The sequence below is a fragment of the Psammomys obesus genome, unplaced genomic scaffold (genome assembly GCF_907164565.1).
Source record: "Psammomys obesus unplaced genomic scaffold, mPsaObe1.curated_primary_1811, whole genome shotgun sequence".
In the NCBI taxonomy this organism is placed as follows: Eukaryota; Metazoa; Chordata; class Mammalia; order Rodentia; family Muridae; genus Psammomys; species Psammomys obesus.
Window position 1 is genome coordinate 207,927 of NW_026596214.1, and position 21,330 is coordinate 229,256.

At 38.5% G+C, this 21,330-nt stretch overlaps 2 protein-coding genes across 2 annotated transcripts in view; both read right to left on the reverse strand.

Moving 5' to 3' along the window:
* Nucleotides 1-21,330, reverse strand: part of Hdac8 (histone deacetylase 8) — a 210,167-nt gene that overhangs the window by 71,405 nt on the left and 117,432 nt on the right. The window lies entirely within an intron of this gene.
* LOC129668008 (60S ribosomal protein L24-like) lies at nucleotides 11,557-15,529 on the reverse strand. Its single transcript, XM_055595729.1, is given in 4 exon segments — nucleotides 11,557-11,914; nucleotides 12,307-12,412; nucleotides 14,428-14,490; nucleotides 15,514-15,529. Coding segments are annotated over 4 exon segments (543 nt in total).

Consider the following 21,330-nt stretch of genomic DNA (forward strand, 5'->3'; position numbering starts at 1 on the left):
TAGCTACTTGCACCTCTTTGAATGGAATCAGATGTACAGTCTGGAAACTAGGGGGAGAAAGAGTCTGTTTCTTGGCTGTTCCTGCCCAGAGTAGTATATTTAAAGTAGGACTTCTGTGTTACAGAGTTGGGGGAACTGTGGTGAGGGATGGTTCCTAGTTCACACATCACAGACTATCACTGTCCTTTCTGAGATTCAGTAGATTTTTCTTGAATTACTATTTTGCCAATTGCTATATACCTTTGGGAGTTTCCAGGTAGTTTAAATGATTGGGTCTATCTATCTATCTATCTATCTATCTATCTATCTATCTATCTATCTATCTATCTATCTATCTATCTATCTATCTATCCATCTATGTACCTACCGACCTATCCGTCCATCTATCTAGTCTTCATTGTTTTTTTTTTTTTTTTTTTTTTTTTTTTTTAGCAATTATCACCAGTTGTATTGTTTCAGAGTGGTTCTTTGGAAGTCCTAACTCTTCTATCCTGAAAGTTTTAAACATGGACTTGGAAACAGCTTCTCTCCTTTTTTTTCCCTCACTATTAGTCTTTCAAAGAAATCCCAAATCATAGATATAATCCAGAATCCTGATTCCGAAGCTGGGTAACTTAGGTCTTATTCATCTGCACTGCTTCTTTTTCATATACATAGATGCCATCTAAAAATTTTCTGATACCTTATTCTTAACTGTTGTGGCTTGCTGAATCTGAAACTAGTTCAATATGGTTCAGTATCACTTTTGTCAAGGATTACCTCATTTTTCTGTGCTTGAGAAATCAAACAAGTAATACCTGTTCTCATCTGACCCCTATGGGTGTATTTTTCCCTTTTTATGTATTTCCTAAAGTTTTATTTATTTTTTAAAATTAAATTTTATATTTATTTTATTTAATGGGCATGAATGTTTTGTGTGCATGTATGTATATATACCACATGTATGCCTAGTGCCTTCAAATAGAAGATGTTAGATTTTGCAGAACTGGAGTTATGGATGGTTGTAAGCCACCATGTGGGTGCTGGGAGTTGAACCTGGATCCTCTGAAGAGCAATACATGCTCTGAGCAATTCTCCAGCCTTCCAGCAAATTTTTTTTCAGCCGTGAAATTTTGGATTTCATCTAGATACCCATTCTTCCGAACAGTGATGTTGATGGGGGAAGTGAGCATACAGAGACCTCATCTTGTAACAGAAGTCCAGTGTAATACCCTTGAGCACTTTCTGAACATGACTACAGGTGGTTCATACAAGAGCCAGTTTCTTTCTATTTCGCCACCATTTGTCAACCAGCAGCTTCTTCTTCTTTCCAAGGAAACTCAGATCTACACTGATACGACTTGACGTCCCTCTGGAGGGATTCTCTGGGTCCTTCTTTTTTTTTTTTGGATTTTGTTTTGTTTTTATTTTCTTTTTTTTTAAATTTTTTATTTAACTTTTATTAATTACACTTTATTCATTTTGTATCCCCCCATAAGCCCCTCCCTCCTCCCCTCCCGGTCCCACCCTCCCTCCCCTTTCTGCATGCATGCCCCTCCCCAAGTCCACTGATTGGGGAGGTCCTCCTCTCCTTCTTTCTGATCTTAGTCTATCAGTTCTCATCAGAAGTGGCTGCATTGTCAGGGTTCTAAGTTATCTCCATGAATAGTCCTTGGTTGGAGTATGAGTCTCTGGGAAGTTCCCTGTGTTCAAATTTTCTTGTTCTGTTGCTCTCCTTGTGGAGTTCCTGTCCTCTCCAGCTCTTACTATTTCCCACTTCCTACATAAAATTCCATTCACTCTGCCCGACAGTTGGCCATCAGGCTCAGCATCTGCTTTGAAAGTCTGGGTCCTTCTTAATAAGTGTAACTCCTTTTAGAGTCCTATCAACATTTTCTGGAGTGCTGGCAGTCTGACTGCTGAGACAGGGCTTCATTTTAACAGTAGGTATGGCAAACAGAGCTTGAATCAGCCTCTTAACTAGCCTCCTTGCATTCACTTTTGCTTTCCCAATGTCTATTCTAAAATGGCAGCCAGAGTGAACATGGTCTCTGAGCCCTGCCAAATTCATTTACTGTTTCCGTTTTCTCTCATTTTTGTAAAAAAAAAAAAAAAAGTCTTAAAGGCCCTACACCTCTGACTTGGTTAAACATGTGACCTCATCACCTACTATTCTTCCTATCATTCATTCTGCTCCAGACACTCTCCTCTTTCTCTATCCCTCAACACAGGCACTCCAATAATGTCTTTGTGTGGTTTGAGTATTAACATTATATTAATCACATCAAATGAACTGCAGAGTGCTCCATTTTTTTCTTACTATTTGTAAGAACTTTTGTAAGACTAGAATTAATCCACCTTTGACTGTTTGGTTAAATTATCTACACATACTGTTCCTTCCTTTTAAAAATATTTTAAATTGCTGACTGAACTTTCTACTTTTGAGGGGAAAAAAGCCCAGGCCTTAATATTGCTAATAGTGAAGCTGATCTTGAACTCCTGATCCTCCTGTTTTTCTCTCCTTGATACAGGCATATAGCACTATATGCTGCTTCTGGTTGAATTTTAGTGGTTAGGCATGTTCTCTATTTCTTCTTGAATCATTTTGCTAGTTAGTTAATGTCTCTAAGAGTGTATTCATTTGAATTATATCTGTTTGTGCTTACATGCTTACACAGATATGTATGTGCATGTTGAGGTCCAAGATTGGCACCAGGTGTCTTGCTCAATTGTTCTCCACCTTATCTTTTGAGACAGGGTCTCCTACTGAACCTGGAACTTACTGATATAACCAAATGGACCAGCAAACCCAGGAAGCCTGTCTCCCTAGTGATTGTTGGGATTGTGGGTGCTCAGATTTTACGTGGAGATTGAATTTGTGTTTTTATGCTTGTGTGGCCAGCATTTTACCTACTGAGCCTCATTTTAAAGTTTATCTGCTTTCTCTTATTAAATTTGTTAACTACTACACCTATAGCAATTTCCTTTCTTTTTAGTGACATGTTTGGGGGCTTATCTTTTTTTCCTGATCAACAATTCCTGGGATTTGTTAAGTTCTTCATCACTTAAACATTTTTAGGAAGAGAAAAAATTTCACATACATGATGGCTAGTCTAGTGGGTTGAGAGCTACAGCGAAGCCAAGACCTGAAGGCATGGGCACTAGTAAGATGAGAAACAAGGGCAGGCAGGAAGGGCTAGGTAGAGACAGCAGAGGAAGTACTGAAGTCACTGCATCAAGTCTGGATTTCCATTTGAATGAGCAGGGAGTTGCTGGAAACGTTATTAGAGGCACAAAGGGAATGCCATTACAGATGATCTGCACCACAAGGCTCCAAGGGGAGAGAGGGCCAGCTAGCAGGCAGTTACAATAACCTAGGGCGCACTAGACACGGCAGAACAAAACAGTGTAGGAAAAAAATGAAGGGGGTGGACTTGGAGATTCCAGTAAGACAAGACACAAAAGTAGCAAAGCTGTTAAAAGTAGAGTATATGTGGAGAACAAGGAGACCACTGGAAATCAAGGCTGATCTGCAGTACAAATGTTATCTTTTGTCAGTGGGAATGGTGGTATACATCTGTAATTCCACCTCTTGAGAGGCAGGGACAGAGCTGCTACAAACTAGCCCTGGTCTACATAGAGCCTGCCAGAGATGCAGAGTGACAGCCTGTCTCAAAAACACAAATTTAAAAGCAAGCAAACAAGATAAAACAAGTAAAGCACCAGGCTGTGATGGTACACACCTGTAATCCCAGTACTCAGGAGGTAGAGGCAGGCAGATCTCTGTGAGTTCAAGGCCAGCCTAGTCTACAAAGCAAGCTCCAGGACATCCGGGGATACACAGGGAAAACCTATCTCAAAAAAAAAAAAAAAGGAAAAAAAACAACTAACCAAATAAACAAACAAGTAAGGCAAATGAAAATGATTTTTTGGTCAATCTCACTGCACAGGGTCAACTTTCCTAAGTAATAAAACGAAGAGTCTATTTGTGCAAATGATCATTAGTACCATGTCTTCCCTGCCTCCATTTCTATAACCCCAGCCTAGTCCCTCATTACTTGTCATCTGGATCACTGTACTGGATTTTGCATCACTTTTATCCCATACAATCTGGATGACAAACAATTGGTATTATCTTAAAATTGTCAATTTGATTATACCCATGTGCTGCTACTTTGGTCTGTGAATAACAGTCATAGTGTAAGATTACAATGAAACTGGGCTGGGGATATAGTCAAGTATAAGAGTCCTTGCCTACTATGCACAACACTCTGGGTTCAGCCCTAGAATAAAAGCCAAAAAGAAAAAAAATGGCGGAACTGGAAACTTCCTACTGACTAGAGATACCATAGCTATTACAATGTTGTAGACAACACATCACTCACATACTTGTGACATAGTGTAAACACACTGAGTTACCAGTCACACAAAATTACAAACAATAGCTATATTTCAATGATAAGAATATATTTTTTTACATTTATTCATTTGCTTGTATGTATTATGTGACATGGGGTGCAGTTGGAGGTCAGAAGAAAAACTTTGGGCAGTCCTCTTGTACTGCATGGATCCCAGAGACTGAACTTAGGTCATCAGGCTTGACAGCAAGCACCCTTATTGTGAGTCTATTTTATAATAGACTTGATTTAATTATGTTTTTAAAAGCACCGTCAAACAGTATGCTAGCAGGGTGTGGTGGTACCTATCTGTAAATCTAGTGGCAGAGATGCGATGATAGCAGGACATATGAGGTCAGTCTGGGTTACACAGTAAGTACCTGGCCAGCTAGGCTTATAAAGCAAGACCTTGTTTCAAAAACACAAGAGCAAAATCAAAGCAAAACAAAACATCAACAACAAAACCCCACAGCCAGTGTGTTGTGTTGCAGCTACTCCTATAGCCATCTCATCTATCACATGTTTATTGAATCTGTCAACTGTACCAAAAGGCCATGTGGAGTGTTTGACCTATACCAACCAGGTTTGCATAAGCACCTTCTATACAGTGTTTTCAGTCATGAAATTACCCGATGGTTCATTGCTCAGAATGTATCCTATTGTTGATACCTCATTATTACTCCCCTGCTGAAAAAATCCAGCCTTCCAGTATAGTTGGAGTCAGATACTGCTCATTCCTCCATCCTATGTGCCTGCACTTTTTGAGGCTTCCTCCTGTCCCCTTGAGCTCATCCCACCCATTCTCCTTGCTCCATGACACACACACAGCCATGTGGGTGGAAGTCTTTCCCTTTCCTGTAGTGTGTCCAGCTCTTTTCACATACTGTTCTCTCTGATTGGAATTTAGCTTTGTTAAGCTTCTTCACATCTTTCATACCTCAGCCCTCTCCTTGACTTCTCCACAGAGATCATCATTCTTAACTTCTGTATCATCTGTTTATTTCCTTTTTAGCACTTACTGCAGTGTGTAACTATTTTATTGTATATTTACAGCAAAATTTCTGTTAGATTTACAAATTCTTTTTTGTCGTTTTAGACAGGATTTCTATGGTACATGTTGCCCTATGTTAGCTGAGGGTAACCTTGAACTTCTGATCTTCCTGAGTGATGGAGTTACAGGTGTGTGTGCCCCACTGGTCTTAATGTTGTATTGGGGATAATCTCCAGCCATACATTGACAAGTTCTGTAAGGTTGTGGCAATGTATTCATGTGGCATTTTTTAGTTTGGTGTATAAGAAATTCATAGGATTGAGGCAGTAGCCAGAGGACACAGAAACATTGCAGAACTTAGGGCCAGTGGAATTCAGCTCAAGTCCCCAGACATTTGTTAAGCATTTCTGCGTGCTAGGCTCTTTGCTGGCACTGACTTTGGACAACAGAAAGATGAACAAGTTTACACTTCAACAGTTTGCATTCAAGAAGCCAGAAAAAGGAGATAAGGATGTACAGATGATAATAAAAGGCAGAATTTAATCAAACAAAGGCCTCTGAGGCAGGGGTTTAGGAAAAGTTTCAAGGAAATTTACTCTGACCTTAAAGTCAACAAGTCCCAGCCCACAATGAACGAAGAGCACAGACAGTCCCTGCTGTTTTTCCTCACAAATTACTTCATAAAGCGAAGGACAAAAGCAAAACATTTGAGATGACCTTGGAGGCGCTGTGTTTAAGGGGAGACAACTGGGCTTGGGAAGTTCGGCTTTGCCACGTGCCACTTGGGAGACCTTGGACAGTTTGTTCTTTTTACAAATGGCTACTGTAGGCCTACTATGTGCCAAGTACTTTACATATGTGGTTCTACTGAATCATTCATATTCCTAAGCTTTAGTGTCCTGTCTTTAAAAGTTGGTGATGCATAAAGGCACTAGAAGATACGTGGGATACTAAAAGATACTAGAAGATACATGATATGGGGAAGGGGAGTAAAAATGTTGATGTATTGAAGCTTGATTTTCTTTGGGGCATGGGTGGGATGAGTGAATGTTGAAGCAGTAAACAATGTCCTACATGTATACTGGGAAGGAGAGATACTAGTGACAACAGCAAAGTGTTGCAGAGAAGAATACATATGACAGTGTAGGAAAGGGTAATGTGGTTTATTGAATAGTAAGATACACCACCCAGAAAGGCATTATGCACGTGATAAGGGTCTGGTCTTGCCAGCTAACCATACATGGCCATCTTGAGTTCTGCTTGAAAATCGGTTATGGCTGCATGGATTTGCTCCCCAGACTCCTTATCTCACAATAAGACTGAGAATGGGAGAGAAATGTATGACAGGAAAACCATAGAGTAGGGACCTGGAGACATAGCTCACTTGTGTAGAGTTCATTCTGTTCTTATAGAGGACCCAAGTTTGGTTCCCAGAACTCACATAGGGTGGCTCACAACTACCCATAACTAATTCTAGCTTCAGAGGATACTGAACCTTTAACCTCTGTGGGCACCTGCATTCATGCACATGGATACACACACACACACTCACCACCCCTAAACAACAACAAAACCCCACAACTAATAAAAATGAATCTTTGAGGCAACCTCCCTCAGAGCAGATCAACCCAAGGACTGTGATGATCTCCTATGAAAAAGGACCCTGGAACACTTAATTGCTTCACTCACTACATCACAGCAAAACTAGTCCCTTACATTTGTCCAGTGTTTTTAACTTCTGAAGTATTTTCATATATTATCTAATTTTATCATTTTTATCTATCATACCTTCTTTAGCTCACACTACTTGCAAAATATATTTGTAGAGCAGAAGCAAAGACACCAAGAAGCAGTGATATTCTGAGTATGTTAGAAAAAAAAAAACTGTCTATGACAGGGCGGTGGCAAAATAGAACAAACTAAGAAAACGGAGGTAGTCACAGTCAATGGTGCAGCAGGGTGACCTCAGAATTTGAAGATAGGCTTAAAACGATCCTGAGTGTGAAAAAAAAAATCCCACCAAGATTTGGCTGCAAATGTGTTGATTACAGAGCCTCAGGAGAGACCCATAGATAACCACATTGACAAAGGTGGACCCACAGGATTACAATGTACTTGAAGAACAGCATGTGACAGAGAGGTGGTAGTGGACAAATGTCTTTTAAAGACTTATATTGCTAACATATGTCACTGTTTAGGTTCTCCTATCCACAACTGGGCAGAAGGGAAGGAAGGGATGAGGGAGCGAAGTTCACTTCTCACTCTCTATCCTTCAGAGCAGTGAATGGACAGCAAACAGAGCCAGGCAGACCAGGTAACCATGCATATGGTAGCCCCTAAGCAAGGAGACTCGGTTAAGAAGCAGAAGTCTGCTTTTCTACATGCACTTCGTTATTCTGCTTCCTTCAATTCTGAGTCTATGGTCAACAAGTAACTTCAGTTTTCTAGCTTCCCTGATCCAGGAGAGAAATGCCCCAGGAAGAGATAAGACTATTGTTTGATTACCTGCCAAGTATGTCATCTGAGAATTAATACAGTTAAAATATATTTATGTCTCTTTCACTCTTTTTTTTTTTAATTTGGAGACCCTTTAAATCTATAGAAAAGCAAAAGAAACAGCATAACAAATGTCTACTTATTTCTTTTACTAATTTGTTGATGGATATCCAACTGCTCCACTGCTGTGTACTGAAAGGTTTCCTTCAATTGAACTGAATTTGAATGTTAGTTGAAATCCAGTTCAGCTATGTATAGTGTGGGTTTATTTCTGGGATCTTTGTTCTGTTCCTTTAATGTGTCTATTTCCTAAATACAATACAATCTTCATTATTGAAGTTATCTATTAAATCTCAAAATTAGTAGAGTGATTTCTCTCACTTTATTTTTATCTTATAAAGTGTTCAGCTACTCTAGCTCCTTTTTTTTTTCAAGTGAGCTTTACTATAATTTTGTATATATCTTTAAAAATTCAGGTGAGCTTTCTGTTAGCAGCTGTGTTAAATCCATACATAAAATTGAAGAACAAACTTCTTTACTATGCTGAGTTCCAATTTATGATGGCACCACATCTCTCCATGTAGTTAGAGCTTCACTGATATCTCTAATCAGCTTGGTTGGGTTTTCAGCATATAAATCTAGTACCTGTTTGCTAAGATTCATACCTACTGTAATCCCAGCTCTTAGGAGGCAGAATTGTGGGTTCATGACCGTCTCCGCTACAGAGTGAGTTCTAGGATAATGTGATACTCAGTTTGAAAACAAACAAACATAGAACCCTAAAAACAAAACAAAAAACCTCTCGAAACTACAAAATGAAAACTGTATTTAAAATTTAGGCTTCTATGAACTCTCGATAGTACATAAAAACATGTTCACTGATAGTATGTAGAATAATTAAAGAGACATCATTTGAGACAGGTCCCACTGTGTTCCCCACACTGGTTATAAACTCGTGGGCTCAAGCAATTCTCCTGTTCCAGTTTCACAAGTGCTGGAACTACAGGTGACTGCTATCATGCAGAGCTAGAATTGATTTTTGTATACTGAAGTAAGCTGCAACTTTGTTATTAGTTCCAGGAGGTTTTTGTAGATTACTTGAGATGTCCAGTGTGCACAATTCTGTCAGTTACAAATAGAGTTATTTTTTTTCCCTTTCTGTTATGTGTGCTCCTGAGGTGCAGCCTGCTGTGTCTTTCAGCTATGACAGGCTGAGAACAGGGATGTTGGTCTCTTTTTTTTGTTTTCTATGCTATCTTTGTCTGGTTTAGGTGTCAGGATAATAACACCCTAATAAAGAAAGTTGGGAGGTGTTTCCTCTTTTATTTCCTGGAAAATTGTGTAGAATTGGTGTGAATTCTTCTTTAAATGTTTGGGAGTATTCTCCAGGGAAAACATCTAGGCTTGGAGGGTTACTTCCTTAGGGAGTGAAAAAGTTACAAATTCTTTCTTTAAGCTATAGAGATGTTGAAATTGTTTCCGATTTGGTGAATTATGGTAGTTTGTGTTTTGTGAAGATTTAGTCCATTTCATCTAAGTTGCTAGGTGTGAGCATGCAAATTTGTTTGCTGTGTTGTGTCTTCTGGTATCTGTAGGGTACGTGGTGACATCCTCTTTCATTCCTGATGTGGGTAATTTGTCTTCTACTTTTGTATTCATCAGCATCACTACAGATTTATCAATTTTATGATTTTTTTTTCCAGGGAAGCACTTTTTTATTTCACCAAGTTTCTTCTTATTGTTTTCTGTTTTGTTTATTTCTTCTCTGTATGATTTTTCTCCTTCAATGTGCCAGGTTTATTTACTCTTCTTTTCCACTTTGTTAAGGATAATGCTTAAAACTATTGATTAAAGACTATTCTTTTTTAATAAAAGAGCTAATTTTATAAATACTTAGTATTGCCTTAGCTGCATTTTATAAATTTTGAAGTATTGTATTTTAATTTTAATTCAGTTTAATGTACTTCAAAAATCTCTTAGACCCATGGATTATTTAAAAGTGTGTTCTTGGGTTTGTTAGTATTTAAAAACTATTCTCTTTCCTCATTGATTTTCTGATGATTTAACTTTGGCTAGAGAACACACCATTTGATTTTCTTCTTTACAATTGGTGGATTTTGTTTGATGAATCAAGATATGCTTCATTAAAATTTTTTATCCTTTTTCTATTATGTTGCTAAAATATATAAAACATAAAGTATGTCACTGTAACCAACTGAAGTGTATAATTTACCAGCATGATTAACTTTTATAAAGCTGTGCAAACATTATCACTATGTATTTATTAGACTTCCTCATCACTTCCTAGAGAAGTGTTGTGTCCATTAAGAACTATCCCACCGAGGGACTGCCTCTGACATAATCTGACTGGCCTGCTCTTTGATCACCTCCCCCTGAGTGGGGAGAGCAGCCTTACCAGGCCACAGAAGATGACAATGCAGCCACTCCTGATGTGATCTGATAGACTAAGATCAGAAGGAAGGAGAGGAGGACCTCTCCTATTAGTGGACTTGGGAAGGGGGAGGGAGGGTGGGACCGGGAGGGGAGGAGGGAAGGGCTTATGGGGGGATACAAAGTGAATAAAGTGTAATAAAAAAAGAACTATCCCTTACAGCCCTCAGCTGCTGGTAATCTCTAATCTACATTCTGTCTGTGAATTTTTCTGCTGTAGATACGACACAGAAGTAGAGTCATACATTATTTAGAGTCTTGTAACTGCTTTATTTTATTTAATGTATTGTTTTTAAAGTTTATCTGTGTTATAGTACATCAAAACTTTATTTCTTTTTATTGTTTATATTTAATTCCATGTTTAGATCACATTTTCTTTAACTTCTTCGATTTCTTTACGGATGGCCATAATCTGTTTGATTTTATCTTCCTCTAATTCTTTATATATATATATATATATTATCCTAGAAATCACTAGTTAGATCAGGCTGGCTTTGAACTCAGTACACATCCACCTGCCTCAAACATTTAGGAGATAGGCCCTATCTAGAGAAAATAGGTGATTAGAGAATGCGTGTCTGTTAGAGCAGTTTCTATACTGCTCACACCATTTGAATAGTCACCTCACCTTCTTGCTGCCACCATCATGAGATGCTCCACCTGGCATATCTTCCCTGTCACAAATTGTGAACTAAAATACTTTCCTTAAAGTGGTTCTTGTCAAATATTTGTTCACAGAGAAAATTAGTAAATATAGATGTTAGGAATGTATTTGTGTAGAAAATAAAAGTTATATATCTCCCAAGGTAATTTGTTTGCTTCTAGATACTTGTCCATTTCATTCAGGGTATACAATTTGTTAGCTTACAATTACTAATAGCATTTTATCTTAATACTGTTCATGTGTGTAAGATCAATAACTAGCAACAAGATTTTGTTATTCATTCATTTATTTATTTTTATGTATGGATGTTTGAGTATGGGTATGTGCACATGAGTATGGCACCTATGGAGGCTACAAGAGGATACCATATCTCCTGAAACTATATTTACAGGCTGTCGTGAGTCTCCTGATGTGTGAATTGAATTCTGGTCCTCTACAAGGGCAGCAACTGTTCTTTACCAATGAGTCATCTCTCCTACTCCAAATCAATCTTTCTTTCTTTCTTTCTTTCTTTCTTTCTTTCTTTCTTTCTTTCTTTGTCAGAAACAGATCTTTATTTTAAACTCTGATCTACCAAGTTAGCATTTTCCACCAACTTGGGGAGCAGAGACATTCACAATCATTTGTCTAGGTGCTGCCTTTGTGGGAGTCTTGGCTGCAGCCATTGCTATCTTTTTTGATGCCTGCTTAGCCATTTTTGCTTCTTTGGTAGCCCTAATAGCTTGTTTTCGCAGAGCTTTCCTAACTCCTGGTTTCTGATTCTTCTTGCCTATTGTATCAGCAAGAGATGAACCGGTGATGCCCTGCTGGAGCTGGAATTTGACTGCATGGTATGTTCTTTTATTTTGAATTTGTTCTGACTGTTCCTTCTTGTGTTTTCTTCTGTAGAGGACAGTCTAGTTTATCTGCTAAGGATTCCTTCTGGAAAGAAATGCATGGAGAGGACCTAAAACCCCAGCTCAGATGTAGCCCATAGACTTAGTCTCCAAGTTGGTTCCCTAGTAAAGAGAACAGGGGCTGTTTCTGGCATGAACTCAGTGGCTCTTTAATCACCTCCTCCTGAGGGAGGAGCATCCTTGCCAGGCCACAGAGGAAGACAATGCAAAGAGTGCTGATGAGAGCTGATGAGAGCTGATAGGCTAGGGTCAGATAGAAGGAGAGGGGGATCTCCCCTATCAGGGGACTAGGGGAGGGACATAGGGGCAGAAGAGGGAGGGAGGGTGGGACTGGGAGGAGACAGTTGAGGGGGACACAGCCAGGATACAAATTCAATAAATTGTAATAAATGATAACAATAAAATTTTTTTAAAAAGATAAAAAGAAATGCAGACTTGTATTTTGCATTAAGAAACTGGAAAACCTTCCTGTTGGTCCTGGCATAGCGCCACCCATGTCCAGGGTAGATCTTGTACCCGATGAACTGCACAGCTTGGCCTTCAAAGTGATCAGATCAATATTTCCTGATTTTAGCTATTTGCATATTTTCTATGTCACTCTAGCTGGAAGATATTTTTCAAATAAACAACTTTTATTTTTACTGACTTAATTTTTTTATTCTCTGTCTCATTTACCTCCATTCTAATCTTTATTTCTTTCCTTCTGTTAAGTTTGGCTACAGTTTTCTTTTTCTGGTTTGTCTAGTGCAAAAGCAGGCAGATTACTGATATGTGTATAGTCCTTGATGAATTTCCTAACTGCAGGTATATTATGCTTCTGCTTTCATTCATCCCAGGATATTTTCTAATTTCATTGGTGATTTCCTCTTTGACTCATCCATTGATTGTTCAAAACTATATTTCATTTAAAGAAATTCGCAAGGTTTTTCTTTCCTTCTGTTGCTAATTTTTAAAAGGAGTTTTAAAGCTTTATTCCATGGTATTCCTTGCATGACATCTCTCAATCCATCCTTCCACAATCATGGCCTCATACATGTGTGACAGATACTCCATCTCGAAGTCACATCCTCAGCCCCTGACTTGAGATCTTTTAAAATGTATCGATACTTGTTTTGACCTAACATATAGCCCACTGTGAGGAATGTTACAGTTCTTTCCTATCTACATGAGCTATCTATTATTGAAATAGTGGACTAAAGTTTTCAAGCATTATAGAACTAATTCTCTCCAGCTATACTACTGTTTGCTTTATATATATGGAACTGTTGTTTGGTGTCTAGAACTGTTACATCTTCTCATGAATCAGTCCCTTTACTAGTATATAATGTCTATCTTTGTTTTTTCCTAACAATTTTAAAGTAATTTTGATTTGTCCAATATTAGGTTAGATACTTTAGGTTACCATTTGTGTGAAATTTTTTTTTCCTTCCTTGTCACTTTTAACTGATTGGATCACTGGATCTAGAAGTGGGTGTTTTATAAAAAACATATATTTAGATTGTGTTTTCTTTTTGAAGCAGGCTCTTAGTGTATGTGCCTGGCTTGCCTTCAAATTGCTATGTAGACCAGGCTGGCCTTGAACACATAGAGAGCCACCTCCCTTTGCCTTCGGTTTTCTGGGATTAAGTATGTGCACCCAGTATTTTTTAATTTTTAGATAAAAATGTATTCTTCAAATTTCTTTTGATTTGGGGGACTTTAATCTACTTATATTTATTTTGTTTGTTGATTAGGAAGGATTTGTTTTTCTCTGTATTTTCTACCTAGTTTTATCTCTCATTTCTTTCATCACAGTTTTAAATAGTTGATTATTTGTAGAAAAACATTTTGGTAAATTCTGTATGTTTTTAGTACCTATCATGAATATTACCTTTAACATACTAAATTTATTATAATCTAGTTTTAATTGAGACCAACTTTATTTCTGCTTATTTTCAACCACTTCCGTATAATAGTATTGTTTTCACAAGTCATTCACTTATACAGTGTGTGCATAATAATAGATTTATAATTGTTTTTATGTATTTGTTAGATATACAATCTGGCCTTTCTTTTCTTTAGTTCTGTAAGTGCAACCTCTAAAATGATGAGCCAAATGTATCTTTCCCCTTTAAGTTGCTTATCTCAGGTGTTTGTCAAAACAAAACTGACTAGCACATACACGGTGGATAGGGGATTACCATGGTTTAAATATTCTTTTAATTTATCTGGGCGTGGTGGCACACACCTGTAATCTAAGCACTCAGAGATGTAGAGGCAGGTGTATCTCTGTTAATTCAAGTCCTGGACTACAGAGTCCAGGACAGCCAAGGATACACAGAGAAACCCTGTCTTGAAAAAAAAAAAGAAAATATTCTTTAATTTAATTTTAACGGTATTGGAAATGGGGTTGGTTATTAAGGGACTGTAAATGTGGGGATGGGCTACTTAGAACTGGAATGGATTTATGATAAAAAGGATGAGTTTAGCCTAACTTTTGTCTTTCTTTCTTATGTTCACTTGTAAGGACAAGTGTTATCATGTTATCACACATCATAAAACAAAGACCCTCACCAGATGAGGGAATCATGCTGTTAGACTCTTCAATCTTCAAAACTTGTTTATAAATGACCACATCTACAGTACAAAATAACTGTCAGTTATAGAGGTGATTAGAGCCCATGCAGACAAAACAGTAGGAAAAGGTAGCATAGATGTATCATAAATTGAATTAATAAAACATGTTAGAATTGTTTTGGATTATGTGATGTTTACAGTAACTTTCAGCTTTTTACAGCTTTCATATTACTTTTTTTCTCATCCTAAATAGCTACTTGTACTAATTTTATGTTCACAATTTTGTTATTTTTAAATAGCCCCCTGCCTCTGGCTGTACAGCTTCCTAAACCCAGGCTGTCAAAACTCAGGTCTGTCACTGCCCTCTGTGTTTAGATTTAAACTAACAATTCTGTGTCCCTCTATCTCCCCTATTCTGGCTCTTCCCAGTGTAGAAACTGGGTCTTTACGTCTGGTTTTATCATGATTGGAAGAATGCTGATACACTGTCACCACTTAATGAATGATTGTTGGTTGAACTAATGAACTAACAAATGAGTTTGAAAAAGCTATAAGGTCTATGTTCATTAGCTGAGGAAGTGAGAGGTCTGGGAGATTAGCTCTCAGGATTTGAGTGAATGAACATAGAGGCAAAAGGTGGGAAGTCAAAGTGACTCAAGAATGTGAGCTCTGCAGTCACTCCTGGGATAGAAAGCGCTGCCCACAATGAGCCTTAAATGCAATCAACATGCTAGCTGCCAAATGGGTGCAACAAAAGCCTCCTGTACTGTTCAAGTAGCTTTGCTGAATTTCTCTTATTCCCATCTAGTATTCACTTAGTAGCTGCTGGACCATGGGGGAACTAAGGATTTTTCTTTTACAGATGTAGAACTCAAGATTGTTATGTAGAATTTAAAATTGTTAAGTAAAATCTATGAAAACATCTAGCAAAGTATCATGTACATAGTAGGTGTTTAATAAATGCTATTTCTTTTTTATTTCCAGCGAGGTCTGCTAGTTCCCTTTAAAGAGAGGATTTCCTCATCTTCTCATGTTCTTATTCTTCTTTTTACTTCTCTAATGATACATTATCTTTTTCTTTACCTTGAAAGAATCCCATCTTCTTACAGGGATATTCTTCCTCCCTTGGGATCTCTTTTGCGTGTGTGTGTGTGTGTGTGTGTGTGTGTGTTTATAAGGCTGTAAGGCTGTAAACCTTTAGGGTCAGCAAACATCTCCTCTTTTTAGGACAATATCCCATAGTTATTGTCATGAACTACATGGAAGTTTACAAGGCTGGTTATTGATTTAGGAGTAAAGGGTCTCATGATACAATCCCATCTGGCTCCAAACTCAGAATTCTACCTCATCACCATACCTACCTACCTTTTATTTTATTTTATTTTATTTTTTGTAATAGTAAATAGGGAAGGAATGTGGTTTTAATTTGTATTAAAATTGTTTCCCCTGGCACTATACTTAGAGCAGAAGAAGTTAAGTGGCAAACAAGTGAAAGTCTCTAAAATATTTTTCAACTAATTCCTCTGATTTTATTAATGGTGTAATCTGGGGAGGATTGGACATAGAGCAACTAGTACGCTGCCAGAGTTTAAATCTGTCTCCTGCTATGGTACTACTTGGGAGAAAGAGATGATTCTTTTACACTAAGGCCAGGAAGTGTCATTTTAGAAGGGGCGTCCTTCATAGAAGTGCATGCTCGTGGGAAATAACCATGGGATATCATCCAAAAAAGGAGAGAGGCTTGCTGGCCCTAAAGATCAGAACAGAGCATGATACTGCCAAACACTTTTGGGTTTCTTTTGGGAGGGGTGTTGAGACAGGGTTTCTTTGTGCAGCCTTGGCTGTTCTGGGCTCACTTTGTAGGCTGTCCTCAAGCTCACAGAGATCTGACTGCCTCTGCCTCCCCAAGTGTTGGGATTACAGCTGTGTACCACTGTGCCTGGCTCACTTTTGGGTCTTTTAAAGCACACACTGCCAATTCTATTCTGAGTGGGTAAAATTTAGGCTGGAAACTCGCTTTATGGGGCATGAGTAGGAAGAGTGGAATGGGGAAAGGGACTTATCTAGGAATGAGTTAAGCTCTGATGATGAAAGCAAGCATGCAGTAGCTGCCGCTCCGCCACAGTCACATGCTGCAGTTGCCAGGGTCTCTTTTGTCCAGGTGTCCAGCTGAGGGCTTGGAGGTCATTACTGCTGCTGCTTACATTTTGTTAAGTTGTCAGCATCCTCAGTTGGGGGGATCAGCTCTCTAGACACCATTCATTTGGGGCAGGGGTTCGGGGACATGCTAAGGAACATTCTTGGTTTATAAAAGCCATGAAAAATGCACATCGACTGAAATTTGAGAAGTTGATTGCTGTTTCTACAGATAGAAATGATCCATGTTAGCTCTCTATCCTTTCTTTCTCCTGACTTTAGAGAGTCATAGTATACTGTGAACTTGGGCTTTGGACCTCACCTCCCTCACTAGAAACTTAAACTCCATTCCTCTCACCTAAAACCCCTCCTTACTTCATTCAGTCAACAAACTTGTGGAAGTCATTTTCCTTAAAACAAGCACCTTCCGTTGGCATCACACTCCTGGGATACTGACTAGGAAAATAAAAGCTCAAGAGTCTGCCATTTTCCCCTTAAAATGGCGTTTTCCTATTTCCTGTTACTTTCTCAAAACACTAGAAACTAAAAGCTGGGTTATGAATAGCATAACAGTGAAGCCTTTCCTCACTCCCATCAGCCATCATTGTCATGGCTCTAATAGCACCACTAGTATTGTACTTGGCAATGTGAAGGGAACTCATCTATTTACTTTACATTGTAACCTATATTTTTGTGTTCTTTTGTTTCATGAGTTCATGAAAGGAGGCCAATTGGCATTTATTTCAGTGTCCCCAGAAAAGAAAATTTCTTATTAGGTGTTCAGTAAGTGCTGAGTGGGAGAAAAGAGTTCCCGACAGCTCATGAAGCATGACCACGTGCCAGCTGATGTTCAGCCCCTGCTACATCCTTCCAAGATGAGGAAAACAAAAGTTTGCAGCTTTCAAGGAACTTCATCACTGTTTGCTATCAGAACTTTGATTCAGATGTGCCTGATTTCAGTGTGCCTCCTCCCTGTGCTGTCTCTGTTACCTTTTCTCTACATTCAAACTTTGTTCCTACCAGTCCTCTGGGGCCTCTTCATAGCATATCCCTTTGATAATTTCTGTTTCACAAAAGAAAACTAAACCTACTTATGGATCCAACTTGCGATATACTTTCCAGGCCTCTTCTGATTGTCTCACTTGGCTGTGTTCAACTTCCTCTCCAATTCTTGTCAGTTACTTACCTAATATTGTTTATCAGGTTCTAAGAAGAACTTTACATGCATTAGATTTCTATTCAATCCTCAAGCAGTTGAGGCTTAGAGAGGTAGAGTAACTTGCCAACTGTCATATGGTTGCTAAATGGCAGAGCCCACAGCATAGAAACTCATAACAGATTGGGTCCGGTTATGATTTTATCACTGTGATATATTGTTTATCTCTGTGATTCTGTTTTTTAAAAACTTCCCATGTGAGTTTGTTTTTAGTGGTTCCTTAATGAAATTCTCCATAATTTTCTCATCGGCCCTATGGTCAGCCTTTCCTACAGTATCCATGGATAATCATTGTCATCCTAATAATTGTAACTACCTCTCACGTGCTTTTACTATTGAGATCTCTACCCAGTCCTGCCCCATCTTTAATAGATTCCTGTGGGAGTCTTACTGGCACTAGTACTTGGCATAAAAAATGCTCTGTTTTTAAGTGTTCATCCCTGTATTCATTATATAGTCACATCATCCAGTTACCCAAACCAGAAAACATGGTGAAATTCTAAATTTCTTCCTCTCCTTTGCCCCCAGAATTCAATTAATCACCAAGTTGTGCTAATGCAACCTCCTAAACATTTCTTAAATCTTTTCCTCATTTCTAACTTCAAGTTCTTTCCCCCACTTCCCTGATGTATTACAACTGTCTCCAGCCAGCAGGGCCTCTTTAAATCATCCTGAGTCATCTCTCTGAAACACAGATCTGACCACGTCACTGCCCTTCCATGACTCAGCCTTGCTAACAGGTACAGTCTCCGTTCGTTAAGATGACATTTGAGATTTACTGTGGTGAAGAGCTAAAGTACTGAGATTGAATCTCAAAGTTGATAGTGTGACACTCTGGACAAAGGATCCTGTATCCCTGTCTCCATTTCCTACTTGTGTTTTAATTGTGAGGATTAAGATATCCATATAAGATACCCAACATGGTGCCTGATATTTAAGTACTCAGTAATTGTCAGCTGCTGCCAATATCATATATCTAGTCTTATTTCCTATTATTTTCCATCTTCAAATCTGTGTTCTTGGAATAGTGTGTTGCTTATAGTTTCCTAAATGCATCGACATGTTTCACTGATCTGAACCTTTCAATCACTGCTTCCTTCCCTTCCTTTGTTTTCATACATTTTCCTAGCTAATATTCATTTCAGTCCTTAGCCCAGACATCGTGTTTACAACATCTTTCCTGACCTCTAACCCACTCTCCCGCCCAAGTCAGACTAATTGGCTCTCTTCTGTGACTTTATAGACTTTGTGCACGCTTCTGGACATTTAACACAGCCAATTGAAGCTGTCTGTTTTTACTCCTTTTTATCTTCAACATGTACCACAGGCCCTGGTTACACTATGTGCTTAATCAATCTATTGAACTGAATGGCTTCACATTTCATTGAAAACCTAGTTAGGTTTCCTAATTGTGGTTCACTGGATCAAGGAAGGAGTATCCCCTTCCCCTGTAGTAACCTAGTCTTTCTTTCATCAGCACATATGTCAGTTCTATAACTAAATTATATAATTCTTCCCATCTCCATGGTCACCAACATTTTTATCGATCAGCACCAACCTCTCTCACGGTTGCTACACTTCCATTCCATTGTCTTGGCAGCTCCACCGAACTCCAAACAACAAGTAGTTTTAAACTGTATATTAAATCAAGTAGAATTCGAAAGAGAGCAAGGAAGGGTATATGGGAGAGTTTGGAGGGAGAAAAGTGTAGGAAGAAATGATGTAATTATATTATAATCTCAGAAAGATCATCCATTAATCCTGTTAAAAGCCTTCAATGGCTCCCCAGTCTGCTAAGAACGAGATCCAACTCTTTGCCATGGACTACAGATGCCACAGGATCTGATTTGTTGTCTCCTCCATCTCAGATGTCTAGTGCCTTTCCTGGCAGCCCCAGTCACCTTGGTATTTTTCAGTATCAAGAATATGCCAAGCTCCTTTTAGCCTCAGATTCTGTGGACATGGCTGCTATATTAGTTACTATCCTCATTGCTGGAATGAAATGTATGACAGAAGCAACTTAAGGAAGGATATATATGGCTTACGAAGAAATACAGTGCATTGTGGTGAAGTCATGGCAGCAAGAGCAGGAGGTAGACGGATGTGCTTACTGTTTCCAGAGTTAGGCAGTAGAGAAAGGAGAATGCTGGTGCTCACCCCTTTGCCTTTTCACTAAGTCTGAGACTCTAGCTCATGAGATGGTACTGCCACATTCAGAATGGATCTTTACTCTTCAATTAAATCTTTTCAGAAATACCCTCATGGACATACTGAGAAGTATGTTTACTACGATTCTAAATCCAGCCAATCTGACAATTAAGATTGACCAGCACAGTTGGCTACTCAGCCTAAATCATATGCCTTCTAGTGTGTGTGTGAGAGAGAGAGAAAGTGTGTGTGTCTATATGATTGCATGTGTGTGAGTGTATGGGTGCGTGTCTGGGTTGAGTACGAATGCATGGGTGTGATTGTGTCTGTGTGAGTGTGTGTGTCTTTGTGTGTATATGTAAGTTTAGCCAACTTTTTCTTAGCCTTTAAGTTCTATCCTTAAATGGAATGTCACATTTTCAGAAAGGCCTAGTCTAGTTACCCAATTTAAATATCTTTGTTAGTGTGTGCAAAATAATTATGCCTTTATGACATTTACTGCAGCCCATAAATTTAAAAATTACACATTTTAGTTAATTTTCTTTTATTTACGTGTGTGTGTGTGTGTGTGTGTGTGTGTGTGCGTGTGTGTGTGTGTTGAGGAGCAGTGTTAGATATGGGCCTGCCCTTCCAGCATTGTATATTTTGAGGCTTGAATTTAGATAGTCAGGCATGACAGCAAGCACTTTTACCTGTTAAGCCATCTTGTTGGTACCTAGAATTTCTTTAGCTTACTTTTTTCGCTCTTTAGTATGCCTTTCTCACTGGATTTCCAACTTCCATAATGTGAGGATCACGCCTGCATTGTTTATCTGTATAGCCCCAGGACTTGTCACAATGTTCAGCATTCCATAGTCATTGAGTTACTGAATGACATTTGAAGTAAATCAGTTGAGTAAGACAAGCTATAGTCACTTCCCTTTGCCATTTTAGGTAATAAAACTTTATAGATTTATCTAGCAACTTAATTGTCATGACATTTTTGACCATGCTCAGTGCAGATGAACAGTTTTTAATGGGAGATCTTAGTCAGTCAAGAAAAAGACATTTTAAGAAATTCTGGCATTTTTGGCCATTACAGTTGTGAGTAACTCAAGAATAATTATAATTACTATAAGCCAGCAGTTCTCAACAGAGGGCAACTTTGCTCTGTCCCTGCACATTTGGCAATGTCTGGAGAAATTCTCAGTTGTCAAGTTAGAAAGGAAAAGCAGAGAATGTGCTACTGGCTTTTAGTGCATACATGACCAGGATGTTGTTCAGCATTATACCATTAGAAATGCCAATAATACTGGCTGGAAGAAAACAAACAAACAAACAAACAAAAGAAATATGACTACCATCTACTTTTGAAAAAAAAATTGAATGGTCAATGAGTGGTGTCAGTGCTCTCTGGGACC